The following is a 17,787-nucleotide window of genomic DNA, read 5'->3' as shown; positions in this document are numbered from 1 at the left end:
CTTAAAACTAAAGTGTTAAGAGTTACTGCCAATGGAAGTCTGGCCATCAATAAAAAACACATGTGAGGTTATCTTGTAAATCACCTGGAAAACCAGCATCACAGTTTACAGGATGGTCCACTTTATGAATACAATATTCCCATGCAAACTCCAGGCTCCCCTGGGTTTACAGCTGATGTGTGTACAGACAGATCATGGTCTTACTACTACCAGCTGCATGAACTCTGCTGTGTTGATTCAGGAGCACACACACTGTCTAGAAGAAAGAGGTGAGAGAAAGGGGGCTGGAGGTGCTCCCCCAAGCACTCCATGCCCCCACACCCCATCATCTATGCCTCCATTCTGTCTAGCTGCTACTGGGTCCATCCTTCCTTCTGTGTCTTATTTTTGATTCTTCTGAGTGAGTGGCTCTTTGTTCAGACTGCACAATCCCTGAGGACAAGGGCTGGGTCTCCCCTATCAGTCTGGGGCTCTTGGTGGCATGAGCCCTATACCTCCTCCTGATAGGCCTATCAATAATCATGGTGATTATAACAATCGCAGTAATAACAGCAATTAAAATAATTGTTAACATTTACTGAGCATTCACAATGAGTCAGGCATTACTCTAAGTACGTTCCCTTTATTAACCTAATTAATACTCATAATAGCCTTAGGAGATAAGGTCGAATATTATTTGCATTTAGCAGAGAGACAAACTAAAGTCCAGAGAGGTTAACTTACTTGCCCAAGCTCACACAGCTAGTAAGTGCCAAAAGTCCTGCCACCTCCCTCAGACTGAGACCTGTCCAAAGACTGGGGCCCTGGGCCTTCTATCACTTTGGGAATTTCTGCCCCTTCACCTGAGGAGCTCCCAGAGGGCAGGTGCCCTGTCACCTTCCTCAGCCTGAGAGTTCCCTGAGGCCAGGGGTCAGGCCCTTCCAATACTTGGGGAACTTTCTGAGCCCTTTGCCCCACAGGGGTTGTGTCTCCCTCTGCCCTGTCTGACTAGGAGCTCTCTGAAGGCAGGGACCTGACATTTTCTCACAGAGAGCGCTTCCTGGGGCAGAGGGTGGATAGTAGCTCATCAGCCTCCTTGGCTCTCCTTCCTGCCCAGCACAGGCCTTTGGCCATAGAAGGAGCTCAGGGCGTGTGTGCTGGATGACTTCTCTCTGGTCCCAGCTCCAGCAGGCAGATCTGAGCGTGAGGTCGGGCCAGCCCCTGGGATTTAACAGGCAGTAAACAATCCCATTCATGCGTCAGTTGTTTTGCTGCAGAGCAGCCTCATCAGCTGGACAGGCCCTGACCAGATCCCTCAAAGTTTATCCTCAGGGTGGGGAACAGTGGACAGCCCGGAGCTTGGCACTCAGTCCCCTCTGAGGGGGGTTACTTTCCATTCCCTTGAAGTCTTGAGATTTTCATTAGGGAGGGGTGGTCCCTGACAGTAAGATATTAAGTCCCTGAGAGGGATAGGGAAAAGGGTGCTGTTGCTGCCTGTGTGGTCCCTTGTGAGGGGAGGGGTGGTTCCCAGCAAACCAAGGAGAAGAAAGAATGGAGGTGGCAGTCCACTGAGAATCTTCCAGAACCACTGCAGCTCTCTAGTCTCAGGGTTTAGACCAGTTGACCAAGCCTTGAGTCCCCTAGTACCTCATTCTTCCTATTGTCTCCCCTCACTGCCCTGACTGCCAGCTCTGTCCAAGTCCCTTCCACAGGCCCAACCCTGACAATTAAAGGCAGAAAAAGGTAAGAAGATGAGAGCCCCTTTGGGGCAAAGGGCAGGAAAGAACGGTTTAACAGACCGGGGATGGGACTAAAAAATTGAATTACTGGCAGAAGTTCTGCAGAGGAAGCAACTGAGGAGTAGCAACTGAGAACCACTAACCAGCGAGCTGGGAACCCCTGGCAAAGGAAGGAGAGCCAACACCACCACTTCGTTTTCAGTAACGCTTTCACCTACATATTCTGATTTTCTCTTCTCAGCAACCCCGTGAGGGAGACAGAGAAGGTACTATTATTTTCTTCTTTTTACAAATGAAGAAGCCCATCAGGCTGCCCAAGGCCCACACAGATCAGCAGGAGAGCTGAGACTAAAATGGTTTTCCAGAGTTTGTCCTTCCAGCGTTTTGAGGTCAAAAGACCAGGCAGAAGGATGGGGCCACAGGAGCCAATGAGAGGGAGGCACCTTCACTGGCCAATCAGGGCTTGGATTTAGGCCCCGCCCACCACGCGCAAGCCTGGATTAATCCATATTAACTTTCAGGAGCAATCAAAGTCAATATAAAAAGGCCTTATATGGCTCCCCTGTGCCACAGCACAGCAAACTAAAACCCGTGTTTTCCGTTCCACTCCACTCTGAAGGAATCCCATCCCAAAGGTCACACCACTGTCCTTCCCAGCCCTCTGCCCAGCTGTTGAAGGGGCCCCGCCCTTACCCGGTAGTGATGTCGTCGACCTCTGTCATGGTCTTGCCCATGAGGTCACTGTCACTCATGTAGCCGGACTTGAGGTCCACCTCATCTGAGTCCAGGGACTCGACCAGCTCCAGGCGCGAGATGTGGCTGAGCTTGCTGGGGCTACGCATGGGCATGGTGTGGGAGTAGTGGGCCCGCTCCCCGTGCATGTACCAGGCGGGCGTCCCCTCCGAGCGGCAGCTGCCACCCACCGAAGGAGCGTCGCCAGCCTGCAGCCGGGGGCTGGACTGGCCGTAGCGCCAGGAGAGAGGCGAAGAGCGGTTGGAGAGGCTGGATACGCTGCGAGGGTTGGCGTCATCACTGTCGTAGCAGGTCATATCCAGGGAGCTGGGCAAAGAGCAGAAGGGTGTTGTTTTACTCCTCTGCGCAGCTGCTCTGCCCGGTGTCCCCTGGCACTGCACCCCAGCAACGCCTCCCCTCCACTCTGCATTTCCTCCCGACCTGCCCAAGGTTGCCTCCTCCAGGAAGCCTGATGGTTTGTGTTATCCTTGCTATATGTAAAGTTATCTCAGGTTATGAAAGGAAGGTGATTTTAAAAGGCTAGGGAAGCAATCCAGCGTACTGCTAAGAGCACAGATTCTGTAATATGACCCGGGTTTGAATCCTTTTTTTTTTTTTTTTTTGCCATTTATTAGCTAAGTGAGTCCAAGGAAAGTAAATAACCTTGCTAAGCCTCCTTTTCCTCATCTGTGAAATGGGGAGAGTGGCATAAGTACCACGTCATAGAGCTGTGAGGAGCATACATGCAAAGGTCTAACACAGTGCCTGACATATAGAAGGTGCTCAATAATTGAGAAGGGATCAATGGGACCTCCTGGGGAAGCAGGAGATTTTGGTCTTCTGTGCTTAGGAGACCTTGATCAATCATTCTGTTCAGGGTATGTCCATCACTCCTTGTCTATGAATAAGCTGAGAGCTAGTTGATTCCTAAACCACACATACAGGAAAGCCTGGAGTGGGGCGTTGAGGTATATGGCAGGCCCTGGGAACGTGAGATACAGGGCAGGTGTCCAGTAAGACTAGTCCCAGCCACAGGCCTAGAGCAGAAGGGGAAGAAGCAGAGCCTCACCAGGGAGTAGAAGCAGCCTTAGCAGGACAACAGGGAGAACACAGGGAAATGCACCAGGGGGTGACAACAGCATGTCCCAGCTCCCAAGCCTCAGGCCAAGGAAGCAATGCCCAGGTGAGTGCAAGATGACCTGAGGCTAGGGGGATCTAGGGGCTAGGGAAGTAGCTGCCTTTCCACCTCGGGGCCAGGGTGGCCACAGAGAGGAAGTACATCTGGGATCTGTTTGGAGGGAAGGCCTGGATTTGGGTTCAGGCAGAGACAGATAATTCCACCCAGCCCAGCAGTGGCGCCAGCCCCAATCAACCTTAGGTAGCATCTGAGTCGCTTGGCCTAACTAAGCCAGACAGGGCTGAGGAAATGAAATGGGGTCTGTGGGCCAAGAATGTCAGGTCAGCTAAGTCAATCTGTGGCTAGGCTTGAGTTACACAAAGCAAAGGAAACCTCCCTGTGTGAACACGTCCATTTCTTAGTCACTTTTAGAGTTGGGATGGGTGTGGGACCTTGATTTTTATCTTCCTTGTTTTTTCTCTTTTCTTGAAAAAAGAAAATCCTCCGAAATTGTCGCCATGGAACTCGAGGAAATAGGGCTTTATTTTTTGATGGTAAGTCAAGTAAACTAACAACAACAACAAAAATCCATTGCCGTCGAGTTGATTCTGAAAGATATCTTGTAGGACAGAGTAGAACTGCCCCATATGGTTTCCAAGGCTGAAACCCTTACGAAGCAGACTGCCACATCTTTCTGCCATGCAGTGGCTAGCGTGTTCAAACTGCCGGCAGCTGAGTGCTGGAGCCACTGCGCCACCAGGGCTCCTTCTCAAGACAACTAGAGGGAGCCAAATGGCCCTTGGACCTGAGCAAGATGGCGGTTTCTACAGAAGTCCTGTGGGCAAGCTGGAGGAGCCCTGGCAGGCAGAGCAATTAGTGACCACTGCTTCTGACCCTCCTGAGGGGTTCCCTCCCCAAGTCCGCTGGTCACCCCTGGTCTCTCCCCTTGGGCCCCTGCAGTCCTGCAGGCTCTCCTTTGTGTTCTTCGAACACTTGGTTGGACACTGTCTTGCTTTGATCCCTAGTTACTGTGAACCTAGAAAACTCACCTTCTCAGAGAGAATGAAAGTCCCCTGAAGGCAGACTGTGGTCCTGGCATGACCACTCCTTGATCACCACTTTGTACAGTGGCTGGCATGCACTCAGTGCTCAAGAATGACAATGAAAAGCAAACCCATGATGAGTGTGCCAAGCTGGAGAGAAGGGAAATTCTCCTTATAAGACTCAGGACAGGGCTCTGTGCAGGAGATGCCTGATGACCATGTTGACAAGGTGAAGGGCACCTCCAGGAGAGCTGGTTTTGTGGCTAGCCTGCACCTTGGTGATACAAGGAGTGCTGAGGCCTGGGTGGCACTGAATGTCCATGTCCCCCAGTTCTACTCCTGACTGGCTCCCTGTTTAGCTGCTGTCTGCAGTAAAAGTGCCTCTTTCCTTACTTCGCTGATCTTTTTTGTCCCCCTAAGCACAAGTGAGGTAAAAGATTTCCTAGAGAGGGCCACTAAAAGCATTCATCCCCAGCATTACGTTGGTGAGAGAAGATTCTAGCTCAGAAAGTTCTTGACTTCCAGCCCTTCGGTCTTGCCTCTTTCTGGGGAGGACATTTTTGGGGTAGGGAGAGCAGTGGGCCTAGAGCAGAGGGAGGACAGAGTTTCATTTCCTCTCCAGCCCCAGCCCCCTGACCCAGACTCTCTCCTTCTTGGGGGAAACAAGCCAGCAGAAATAGAGGAAGCAGCACAGGAATTAAGGTTTCTGAAAAGGAAGTGAATCTAGAGTTCACCTATACATTCCAGGGTAAAAAGAACCTTCACTGAACTGTAAGCTCCTCAAGGATAAAGCCTATGTTTGTTCTGAGGGGCTGGTGCCCAGCACTGTGCCTGGCACACAGCCACCATGGGCTCTCAGCTTGCTGAGTGCAGAGCCTGCCTTGGTCAGCCTGTGGTCTGTGTGACACTGGCCAGTGACTCCCTCTCCCCAGCCTCAGCTGCTCTTTCCCTAACCCAGGGGGTATGTATATACCCTGCCTACTCCTAGGACTGATAGATGGAAAATACTTTAAAAAGTAAAAGAGCCATAAAACTTCAGGGAATCGTTGTTTTGGCTATTAAAGTGTAGAACAGGAATAATATAAACCAAAGGTTAAGAGAGGAAGTGGCTCTGGGTTCACAGTAAACAGAAAAACCAATTTCAGCCTCTTGGTTCCTTTCCCATAAAGGGAGACAGAAGCCAGAGGCCTGAGGTTCACCCCCCAAAACCAGTCAACTTTATGCCAAAGGCTTAAGGATTGCCCTCTTCCCACCCCAAGCAGAAACCTAACAGCCCCTCCTGGGTTGAGCTGCCCTGCTTAACTTTGGTGGAGGGGCTGGCTGCTCTGAGTCAGTGGAACCAGGAGGCTGGGGCTGCTGCTTCTGCTCTTCCCCTGTGCTGAGTCACTTGGGGTGTGACTCTCTCAGCAACTAAGCACTTTCCGGCTCTGTTGGCATGGGGCTGGCAGGTGACTTAGGGCTGACAGTTGTTCCAGCAACTTCCCTAATGGAAGGAGGATGTTCACAGTTTCATCCATGGGGTTCCTGAGCTGTGGGCCAAGATCCTCTGTCCCACTTAGGTTCCTGGTCAGGGCTGTGAGGACTGGGGTGGGGGTGGGAGACAGATGGAAGGGGGCCTGAGTCCCCTGGCCTCCAGAAGCCCCACCATCTATTTTTTCCTTCAGATCTCCTTGATCACCTCCCTTTTGGAGTCAGGGGCCCTGCTGACCTGCACAGAGTTAACCCCAGAGAGTAGGGGCTCTGACTTATCTTGTCACCATTGAAAATATTTCAGAAGCCAAGGGCAAAGGGCCGAGTGTCCAAGGTGGGGGACTGGGTGGGGGTAGGAGTGAGAAGTAGTGGAAGGAGGAAGGATGGTCTTAAGAGGAGAACTAGAGCCAGCGGGGGTGAAAGCTACTGGAGGCTGGTTTCAGTTCTACTTCATAGTCCCCACAATCTCACAACCAAGTGTGATGGCTTAAGAGGTAGTGAGTTCTCTGTCACAGGAGATATGTGAGTTTAGTCTGGATACCACTGGGCCACACACTTGGGCTAAGAAAAGCCCTTTTCCCCCATTGCCCCATGTCTCAATTTTACTCTTGATTTTCCTACCCCGGGAGGTGGGGAGGAACCCATTTACAGTCCCCCTGGGGAGCCTGTCTGTCCTTCTCTCAGCCTTGTTGCTCCACACCCCCCACGATTTCCCAACGTGGGCTGTCTGCTCTCCCGCCCTCTATCCTGGGGCTTAGCCCGGTCCTCTGCCCCCCTTGGAGCTGACAGCATGAGCTCATCTGGGCAGCCTGAAGAGCTGGCAGGGGAAATTCTGAGTCACAGCAGAGGCTGTGGCCAGGATGCTGCCCTAGGGAGAGGTGCTGTGGGAGGGGTGAGTGCTCCAAGCAGCTGGAGCTGTGAGGTCTCCTCGAGGGGTGGGTGAGGGTGTACCCACAGGGCACAGAATCTAGGTGACACTGTGTGGACCCTGCTGAGCACTGCAGGCCTCCCTCAGCAACTGGCTGAAGAGGCAAGAGGGCTTACAACTACCAGGGGAGTGAAAAGATGCTGCGTGTTGGGAAGAGCACCCGTGTTAGGACCCTAGAACAATGGAAACTTGAGACAGGAGGTGGGTATTTAGTAAATGCCCTTTTTACAGATGAGGAGACTGAGGCCTACGGAGGGGAGCTTGAGTTCAAAGTTCGCACACTGAGCTGTATGGTGGCTTCCACCTTCCAGCCCCACACCGATGATTTTCAAACTTATTGTCGAAATGAAGTCTAACGCTCATGCGCAAGCAGAGACAAGATAAAGCCAAGCTTCTTTTGTCTAGACGGCTGGATTCTCCTCTCCCTGCAGGGGTGGCTCCACGGGGCCAGGCTACCTGGCTAACAAGGAGGAGGTCTGGAGAGACGCGGGGCCCTGCCCTCCAGGATGGAGGAGAGAAAGAGGACAGTGTGGAGCATGACCCCCTCTGCAGCTCGCACTTACCTGTGAGTCACCTGGGACCCTCGCAGGCTGGACATGGTCTCCTCCAGGTTCTGGCGAAGATCCAGGACATTCTGTACTGTTCTCTTTCTCTGGGACTCTGGGTCTGAGAGGGACAGAAGAAAAGGCTGGATGAGTGAAGCGGGCTTACTGCTGAGGAGCCTAGAGGCCCAGGGAAGTGGGAGAGTGACCTTAGAACCATCTGGAGCCTGCTAGTCACTTGCCTCCTCCCTTCTCAGAAGATGGCCAGCAGAGCAGGCCCTCCTGGAGGTCCTAGCTGATGCCCTTGAGCCCTCTGAAGCCCCTGACCCTGGGAGGGGATCAAAGACATGGGGCCTTTTGTGACCACATACTTCCCTCAGACCCCTGAGCCCTGCTTCTCACAGCCGAGATCCCAGGCAAGGCTTCTTATGGTTGAAGTCAGCTGGAACCTCTGCCTGAGACCCCTTCTGCAGAGGTGTGCTGGACAATGTTTAACAACTGGCTCTTGGAAGGAAGGGGGGGCACATTGATTTGTAGCATTTGCCAATTTCTATGGTGTAAAAAAAAACAGTGGCTGCTTTCAAGCTACCAACATGATGTCAATGACCACAGAGCTGGGAAAAGATGCTAACGGTTGGCCCTCGTGAGCCTGGTACAAGCTGACTTCACCACACCGCACTCCCTGGGTTCCAGGCACTGACCGGGAACATCTGGGGCTTTATGGGTCAAGGGAAGACAGCTCAGATAGTGCCTCTTAAAAGTGAGGTAGCTGTCGGAGAGATGGAGGGGTGAGTAGTCCTTTTTTAGAGCATGGACTGATCCCTGGGATCTTCAGATCCCTGATAAGTGGTCCAATCCTGAGTGAGGAGAATGTGTAGGTGTGGACTCTCTAGGATTCTAAGGATGGAGACACCCTAAATTACCAGAAGCAACTTTATTCAACCTATACACCACTCCCAGCTGGTTTCCAGGCAGGATGACATTAGCCAGGACAGGTGAGAATCTACAGCGACAAACAGACCTACTTTATCCCATCTTCTTTCCAGGGTGAAAACAACATCCCCATGGCTGAAGGGTGCCTCAGCATGAAGAAACTCCAGAACTTCCTGTCCTCTATCGATCCATCCAATTAATCTTCATTCACCAAACATGTCCTTTGTGCCAGGTGCCACATGAGGCCTTAAGGATACTCTAAGGAAGAGGATCTGGCCCTGCCCCATGGTTTACCCTCTTTAGCTTTGGACCCCCAAATCACTGAATGGAATCCAATCCCCAACACCTCCCTGAAGCCACCCTGTGGGAGAGAGTCTGTGCTGACAGAAAGATGATGGCAAAGCAATGAAGGAAACCCAAGACCTCGGACTCTCCAGGCTACTTCCCTTTTCCCTCCTGCCACAAACCCTCTAGTGAGCTAAACTGCCCACTCGGTCCCTCCTCTCCCAGACTCATCAGGACTCTTATACTCTTAGCTGCCAAAGGGAACATTTCTCAACCCTTTTCAAGAGGTATTTTTTTTTTCCAAGACTCAGTCCAGGCCGGTTGGCAGGCAGCTGCCTTGACCGTCTTGTCGACCGAGGGAGGGCTAGGTGGGGTGGGCAGGGAGCCAGACGGCACCGCCCTCTCCAGAGCCTTCCAGGACACCTTTTCTCAGACAACTCCACACCCTGATCTGGCCATTTCCCTTCCCTGCCCTGGGGGAGCCTATACGAGGCTGGGAGTGGGGATCGCTCAGGGTCAGCACCAGGTATCCACGCTGGTGGCAAGGAGAAGGCAGAAACGGCAGGCTTCCGTCCAACCACCTGAGCTTGGTCCCCAGCCTGGCATCTCTTCCATGGCTGCCGATGTCTATTTACCCTGGCAAGTGTCGCCTTGCTGAGCTGATCCACGGCTTTAACTGATGGCTTGGCATGGAACACAGACAGGGCCAGAAAGTGTGTATATATGTATGTACATATATATTTTTAAAGCTTGGTTCTAAAGTGCTACGTAGGATTGAGAACCTGGTGCCAGGATGTGGCTTTCTGGGCACAATCATAGCACAAGGGAGATGCTCTCTCTGGGTTTGGCAGAGATGAGGGAAAAGGCACACGCATCTCTAAGGGGTGTGCAGGTCCAAAGAGCAAGGTGACCAAGAGACTGCTGCGTGCGTCAGAAGTTCAATCCTTATCTAGTTCAGTCCTTACAACATGTCTGGCAGATCTGTATGCTAGCGCCCCAGTTTTACAGGGGAAAAAACTGAGTCTCAGAGAGGTCAAGTAAACTGCCCAGAGTCACATGCCTAGCACAGCACAGGGCAGATTTCAGCAACATAACCCAGGGCATCTCTGTACCACTAGCATCACGCACAGAGACGGCACATGTAGGTGCTCAGTGAACATCTCAAGAATGGATGGATGACTGTCCCTATTAAAGGGGAAAATGTTTAATCCACACGGTGGCCAGCTGAGCTCAGCAGGACACTGGATAGACCGGAGGCTAAGGTCCAGGAAGGGGTGGCTGACTGAAGGTTACAGGGAGATGTTAGTGGAAAAACATCTGACTCCAAGCAGTCTCCCCACAGATGTAGGTTTGGGCACATGGGGACGAGGCTGGGACAGAGCTTGACTTACTGGAGTCACCCACTCCCCAGGATCTGGTGTCTACTCCTAGCCTGGGATGGGTCCTGCTGAGGTGGCCCTCTAAAGCTCCCTCCATGCCCCAGCAGTGTCCCCTGGTGGCCGTTGTGGGTATGCCATTCTGCTTCTCAAAGGCTGGGTCTGGCGGAGTGGGGGCTCCCAAGAAGTTTGGCTGGGCTCCACATTCCGGTTTGGGATGAGGGTGGGTGCAGCCCGCAGCTCTGGGACGAAAAGACTTACAAACACATGAAGGGAAGACCTCCAGAACTGAAGAGGCTGCAGACATTTGCCTTTGTTGGAGAGAATTTGACATTTCATGACCCAAGCCTCAATCTTTATATTTTTGGCTTAAAAATACTAACGTTACGTTATCCTCACCCACTCCTGTCCTTCCCCCCACCCCACCCCTGACCTCTAGCCCATGACTAGACTTTACCCTTTTCTTCCTCCCACCCATGGTGGGTGAGGGTCAGGGTGAAGGAAGGTATGCGAGGCACACGCTACTTTGTGACGGTAATAATAACCTAAAAGCTCAATGGCTTGTTTTATTAGCTAAGTCAAGATGCTTCTGAGGCTGCTTCTACTCATCTTTGTCAAATGTTGGGTTTGGGTGTGACGTAGCCCTCTGGGACAAACGTTGTTGTTAGCTGCTGACGAGTTGATTCCAACTCATGGTAACTGTACCTGTTACAGAGCAGAACTGAGCTCCACATAACTTTTTTGCCTATAATCTTTAGGGGAGCAAACTGCCAGGTCTTTCTTCTGTGGCACCACTGGGTGGGTTCGAACCACCCACCTTTTGGGTGGTAGCCCCGTGCAAACTGTTTGCACCCCCCAGGCACTTAGGGGACAAATAGAGGTCAGAAAAGGCAGATGAGAAGGGGCCTGGGAGCTCATCAACCCCTTCAGCATCCCTTAGCGTGGGATGTGCTCAGGGCATACCCAGGCTATGTGCCACCTTTGTGTAAATTAGAAGAGGCACCCTCCAGGCAGACGCAGCACCTTTAGGGCCCAAGCCTTAGCCAGCAGAGCACAAATGGAAATTCAGCCTCACCTTTCTCCTTGGCCAGATACCCTGGTGCAGGACACAACCCACAATCTTACTCCAAGGGCCTGCTCGTGCCCTCTTAGCTCCTACAGAATAGGGTCCAGCTGCAAGGGTGGAGTGTGTGTGTATGAAGCAGGGTTGGAGGGAGGCCAGGTGGGGCCCCCAGCTGTCCCAGGGTGACACCATAGTCCATGGGATGAAAGCTCATGATGTCCTCTTGGGCTGATGCTCCAAGCTTTTCCCTGCAGATGGAGCAACGAGGGAGGATGTTTGTGCTCCTTGGGCTGAGATGATACACAACAGTTTCCCCCAACCCAGCCATTGCTGTGGTAACTCACAGACGCCATACCCAACAGCTTCCTCCCAGCATGCACTAGGATACTGCAGTATAGTCTGGTATTTCCTTCTACACACTTTTGCCTCTTGCACAAAACCACAGAGCATACTGTCCATGCTAGGAGTCTTGAGGCAGAGGACCGGCAATCAAATACACCTGACATACACATGCATGCATGCAAATGCAAGTGACTCCCAGCTGTGGAAGGTTTACCATGTGCCAGGCACTACACTTGGCATTTCCCATGTTATTTAACTTGAGTCATGAGAATCAACGCACATTTGTTTGACTTCAAAGCTCCTGTTCTTTCCGCTACAATACAGTGTTTCAAAACACAAAACACACCCTGCATACAAAGCCACCTACTTGTGGTCAAGCCAGTAGTGGGTGGGGACTCCATACCATCATGCACACAAAGCCCTGCAACCCTGCAAACATGGGCACGGAAAGACTCCCATCACAGATGAGGAAGAGAGAAGGGGGAAGAGAAACTAGAGGCACAGGGCTAAGTTAACCTGGAGAAGGGATGATGGGAAACAGGGTCTTTCTATTGGTTCTGAGGTCAGAACAGGGGAAAGAGGCTTCCCAGAGGGTTAGACTATGAACTTGCTGATCAAGACATTGAGTCACTGGGCCAAGAGCTGACAGCGTGCTGCAATGTCAAGAACACAGTCAGAAAGCCTTGAATTCAGATCCTGGCACTGCCTCTTCCCAGGTGTTTGACCCTGAACAAGTCATCTCAACTTGCTGCTGTTTAACCCTCTGTAAAATAAGGATGGAGTCCCTGGGTGATGTACACAGTTAATGTGCTCAGCAGCTTCCAAAAGGGTGGAGGGTCAAGTCCACCCAGAGGTGCCTTGGAAGAAAAGCCTGGAGATCTCTTCCTGAAAAATCAGCCATGGGAAACCATATGGAGCACAGGTCTGCTCTGACACACATGGGGTCACCGTGAGTTGGAGTTGACAGCAACTGTTTTAAAATGGGGATAATAATGGTACCCACCTTGTAGGCTGTTGTGAGGACTGAAGAGCTAATTCACATAAAGTGCTCAGCATGATGCCTGGCACACAGGTGCCCTATGAATGCTAGTTCTGTCAGAAGGGGGCAGGCGAGGGATGGGTGCACACTCAGGCTGGGGCTGGAGCTGCCTCCCTGTCTCTCTGCATTTACTGATGGATGGTGCATACCCACAGAGAGGGCACAGCTGAGGTGGACTCTACCTTCTCCTCTGGGACCTCACTCTGGCTGGGTGAGGCCCTCACACCTGGAGGTAGGAGTGGGTGAGGTGGTAACAAAAACCTTGTTTCCATCTCACCAGGCCCTTCTCTTCCCCTTGCTGTAGTGATGTCAGATCTTCAAGCCCTTTCCTTGGAGCCAGTCTCAGCCATGAGGCATGCTGGGCCTCTGGGGCCTCTTCTGGTCCTCAGTCTAGAATCTAGTGGTGAAGTGATAGATAGGGACCCTCCAGCTGAGGCTAAGAACACCAACAGGTTTTGGGAAGTGCAGGAAAGAGGAGAGACTCGAGGGGATCCATCGCCCAGCAGTCAAATTTCCCCAAGTTCTACAGAACTTTAATTATCAGCTGACAATTAAGTAAACTTCAATAACTGCCTGTTGAAATCTTAATTACTTCCACTAACGCTGCAGAACCCAGGGCAGATGCCACGGAGGACTGGATTTGCATCTGATGTCTAGACTGGCTTTGGCTGCGAGTGGTTGGGCCAGGTAGGAACCAACAGGAGGAATGGAAGTGAGCCAAAAGAATATTTTTGCATCAGGCATTTTAGAACCTAAGAGGATCACCTCTCATTCTGTAGGTGGGGGAACGACAATATATCACTCAGGCCCACAGAGGGAAAGGGTTTGTCCGGTGTCACCTGGCTGTGGATGGCAGTGCAGGTGTGGCTCCTGGCCCGGGTGTTCTTACCTTCTGGGCTCCCTGTCTCTTCACTCCATATTGTGGGGCCAGGCTGAGACACAGTGAGATATGTCAAACCATTCGTCGCCAGAGGAGGTGAATCCAATGAAAATTAACCATGTGGGATGGTTTGGCACTAGAGTCACTTAGAAATCTAGGCTAGACTAAATGACCTAGAAACAGGAAGGATTAAGTGTTTCACACACATCCTCTCAGCAACTCCCAAGGCACAAAAATCTCTCCTGATTAGATGTCAAGGTGGGGTCCAGGTCTTCCCTAAGCTCTGAAATGCATCTCAGTTTGGGCCCCTGAGAGGCACAGCTTAAATTCTGTTCTAATAAATGCCATTATAAATGCAAATACCTTTCTAACGGAAGGATTCCCAGCCCCAGCCAGTAAGCTAGGACTCCAAACAAAATTCAGTATGACGACCACAAAAGATCCTTGGGAGCTGGTTTGAACACGTCATGCCCAGTAATCACTGGTGGCCGTTCTGTGTTCATAATGAGTAATTGTCTTTGGGAATCTGAATCTTTTTTTTATCCCTCTCCTTCACTCAAAAGCATGTTGTTATTGTCGGGTGCTGTTGAATGGATTCCGACTCATAGCAAGTCCACGTGATGGCCTACAACTGCCCCACGTGGTTTTCTCAGCCGTATTCTTTACAGAAGCAGACCACGAGGTCTTTCTCCCATGGAGCTGCTGGGTGGGTTTGAACCACCAACCTTTCGGTTAAGAGTTAACTACTGCACCACCAAGGCTCCTTTACTCAACAGCATAAAGCCTTCAAACTCCAGCCTCCCCCGCTCCCCCCTACCAGCCAGAGAGGGGGTATGCAGGCCCACCTCAGCCCACACCTCAATTTATGAGACATTCCAGGTCTCTGCCCACTACTCAGAGGTCTTACTAGGTAGTTTCTGCGTGTCCCTGCAGCCTATGGCCTCGCACTGGCTCACCCCTCCCTTGAAGTATGTGAAGGCTCCGTCCTGGCGAGAGGCCAGGAGTAGGTGCTGAAAATTGACAGAGGTCACCCCCACTCAATACCAAACCCCTTCGCCCTCAAGTAGAACACAGCAACTTGTCCTTACAGCAATCCCACCCTTACCCCACCACCTGACGACCCCAGAGGCCCTAGAAAGAACGGCCTCCAAGCAGAGGCATCTCACTTCCATGAGGGCACATGCAGGAGACTATTTATCCTGTGACTAATCCCGTCACTTCATTCATTCCCCCACTTAAGTCACAATATTGTCAAAGGCAGTTGTCACAGAACCCGGCAGCTGTACCAAATCGCAGGCTCCTAGTTACTGAGTGCTCCTGTTCTCCCAGAGAAGCTGCGAAGGTGTTCCATTCTTACCCCCAGGAAATCCTGAACCCTCTCAGTTAGTGACTGTGCTGAACTGGGGCTGAGTGTTCAGTGGTCCACCAACTATCTGAAACCACTTGGGGTCAAATACCTAGGAAGAGCCAGGACTCAAGGAATGACGTGTCTGCCATGTCAGTGGGTGAGGCAGGGAAAGAAAAAGCCAAAGATGGAAGCAAATCTGGGGCCAGAAAGAAGGCACACACAGTCACTGAGAACCTCTGGTCTGGGATTGCCAGGCAGGTGTCCCCACAGGTCACCTACAGTTTTGATCGCAAATGAGTGAGAAGGCTGGGATGAGGGGCCCTCAGTAAAGTATGTCCACTGGTCACTCGGCTAAGGGGAAGCGCTAGCCTGGGGAAGTTAGGAAGCCACTTGGGGCACATACAAAGAGTTTCAGCTTGGTTTTCTTGAGAGCACATGTTAGTTAGCTGTGGGACCTTGGATAAACTACTTCCTTTCTCTGAGTCCAAGTTTCTCTAACTACACAGTAAGAGAGTTGGCAAAGAGAATATTTAATGAGAATCTCATTCCATAGTTTTGTAGTTGGCTGAGACTTGTATAAGTACCTTTTCTTACGCAAGTGCCAGGGTACTACCCCTCAGAGACTCTGACCTCTTGTTGCACTCTACCAGAACAGGAGGTCCATAAAATAAATGGCTCAATTTCCTGATGCCAGGCCACTAGGCAGTGTCCCATGGCTTCAGACCTAGTCTACTCCCTGGGCACAAGTCCATTCACTGTCTGTTCTCTGGAAAAAGCCCACTCCTACACCTCCATGCTTTGGATAATAAGAGCCACCTATGTCGTGCTCCTCATTTTCTTGGCCAGAGGATGCCAGCCTCAGTGCAGCCCCTGCCAGGGTCTCTGGGGCTTGTTGCTGAGAAGGGCCACAAGGGGGCGCTGCCGATCCTCAGCCATCTGTGGTCTTGCTGCTGCAGCAGCGCCGTGAGACGGCAGCTGTCTCACTCTCCCGCCTGGGAGCAGCCACCCAAAGGGTCTGATTTCCTCTGCATTTTGCTCAGCTGAGGCTCCTTTCTTGCAAGGCTCTGCACACCTAAGACTGACATCCTCCCCCTACCCCCAGGCCTCATTTTTGGAGAAAAGCCAAGAGTTAACAGCATCTACTATGGGAGTCCCTGGGTAGCACAAATGCATACTAACCAAAAGGCTCAAGGCCCCATTCCACCCAGAGGCACCTCGGAGGAAAGTCCTGGCAATCTACTTGCAAAAACACAGATATTGAAAAAGCCCTATGGAGCACAGCGCTACTGTGGCATACATGAGGTTGCCATAAGTCAGAATCAGCAACTACTTTTTTTTTTTCTCTTTACTATGGGAGCCTGCCCTGTTCCTGGGGAGAGGGAGCAGTGCCTGGCTTCCGATAATTAGCCCTGAGGGTGGGCTCTCCGGACCGATGGGCCCCACTGGCAAGCTCCAATGTTCTGCAGAGGAAGTGCTGCCTGTGGGGAGTGGGTCAGGTCTCAAACCTCTGCTCTGGGGGTCTCTCTCTTATGCCTCCGCTCCCCTGCAAAGTTCTTGGGGCAGAAAGCCTTCCTGATGAGGGCTTCCCCTTCCCCCTTCACTTCCCCCTCCTCACCACCAGAACACTCAGCCTGGCCCATTCTGAGGGGAGAGTGGCAGCCCCTCTCTGAAATGAGCCCAGGGTAGGAAGTGAGCCCCAGTGGGCAGCCCAGGCAGCTGGCCAGGGCAAGCCCCAGCTTTGCTAGTGGACAGCTCTGCCTCATGACCAGAGCAAGACCACCCTTTGGACTAAAACTTGGGGAGCAAGCATCAAAGCTCCAGAGGAAAGCGATATCTCCACAGCCAGTTCTTAATATCTAGCTTTAGGGGAGAATTTGTTCATTCCAGGGGGTTAATGCTTAGGGCAGTGGGACCAGGAGAGGGTGCCTGGCACTGAGCCCTGTTTGGAAGGGGTGCTAGTTTGCTAATCCAGTCCTGGCTCCTAAAGAAATATTCCCCACCCCATTTCCCTCTGAACATTAGGGTACAGGATCAGAGAGAATTCTCGAACATGTTCAGTTTTCTCTCCTCTAAAGACTCTGAGGCTCAGCTTGGAGGACAGAATATGGCCTGTCTGCCTATGTCTGAGAAGATGTACTGGTGGCGTAGCGGTTAAGCGCTCAGTAGCTAACTGAAAGGTCGGTGGTTTGAAGATACCATCTGATCCGCAGGAGGAAGATGTGGCAGTCTGCTTCCATAAAGATTATAACCTTGGTAACCCTATGGGGCAGTTCTACCCCATCCTAAAAGGTCAGAATCGATTCGATGGCAATGGGTTTGGTTTTTTGGGGTTTGCCCACATCTGGGAACGAGTATCCCTCGTTCCCCAACAGGCACCATCTCTCCTGCGCAGTGTTCCTCAAGGTTTACTGGAGATGTTTTCCATTAGCAATGCTGCACTGACCCCTCCATGTGTTAGCCTGCCCCAATGAAGTCAGTGCTGCTGGGAGTGGTTGTTGTAGCAACAGTATATACAGCAGAAAGAACCATCTGTAGGCAATGGGCAGGAAGACAGGGGAAGTGGAGAGGGCTGGGCCCAGGCATAGACAACAATGGGAAGAGGCCCTGGGGAAATTTCTGCTTGTGGAACTAGTAATACTAGCAAGAGCTTACTCTTCTCTGTTCTGTGCCAGGCACTGCTCTAGGAGCTTTATGAATATTACCCATTTAATCTTCATGACAACCCTTTGAGGTAGCCCAATTATTATGCCCATTTTACAGTTGAGAAAACTGAAGCTCAGAGACATTAAGCTGTAGTAAACGGCAAAGTGAATGGCAAAGACAGAAGTTAAAGTTTGTTTTAGCGACAAGTGGCCATTTATATGCAAACATCACAGCTATCCAATTCCAGAACATTCTTACCACTCCAAGAACTTAGTGGAATGTTTTCAAGGTTCATCCATGTTGTAGCATGTATTGGCACTTCATTCCT

The 17,787-nt window shown here is 51.5% G+C and overlaps 1 protein-coding gene across 6 annotated transcripts in view; it reads right to left on the bottom strand.

Moving 5' to 3' along the window:
- The window catches only part of NAV1 (neuron navigator 1), a 324,330-nt gene that overhangs the window by 119,367 nt on the left and 187,176 nt on the right, over positions 1-17,787 (bottom strand). For all 6 annotated transcript variants that reach the window (XM_049858267.1, XM_049858270.1, XM_049858271.1 and 3 more), the window contains exons 5-6: positions 7,572-7,674; positions 2,412-2,777 (exon numbers count right to left, since the gene is read on the bottom strand). In XM_049858267.1, the coding sequence (XP_049714224.1) occupies positions 2,412-2,777; positions 7,572-7,674 (469 nt within the window). The remainder of the gene's footprint in view (positions 1-2,411; positions 2,778-7,571; positions 7,675-17,787) is intronic.

The sequence above is a fragment of the Elephas maximus genome, chromosome 18 (assembly GCF_024166365.1).
Source record: "Elephas maximus indicus isolate mEleMax1 chromosome 18, mEleMax1 primary haplotype, whole genome shotgun sequence".
Taxonomy (NCBI): Eukaryota; Metazoa; Chordata; class Mammalia; order Proboscidea; family Elephantidae; genus Elephas; species Elephas maximus.
Note: the sequence above shows the minus strand (reverse complement) of the source record. Positions and strands in the feature narration are given on the sequence as shown.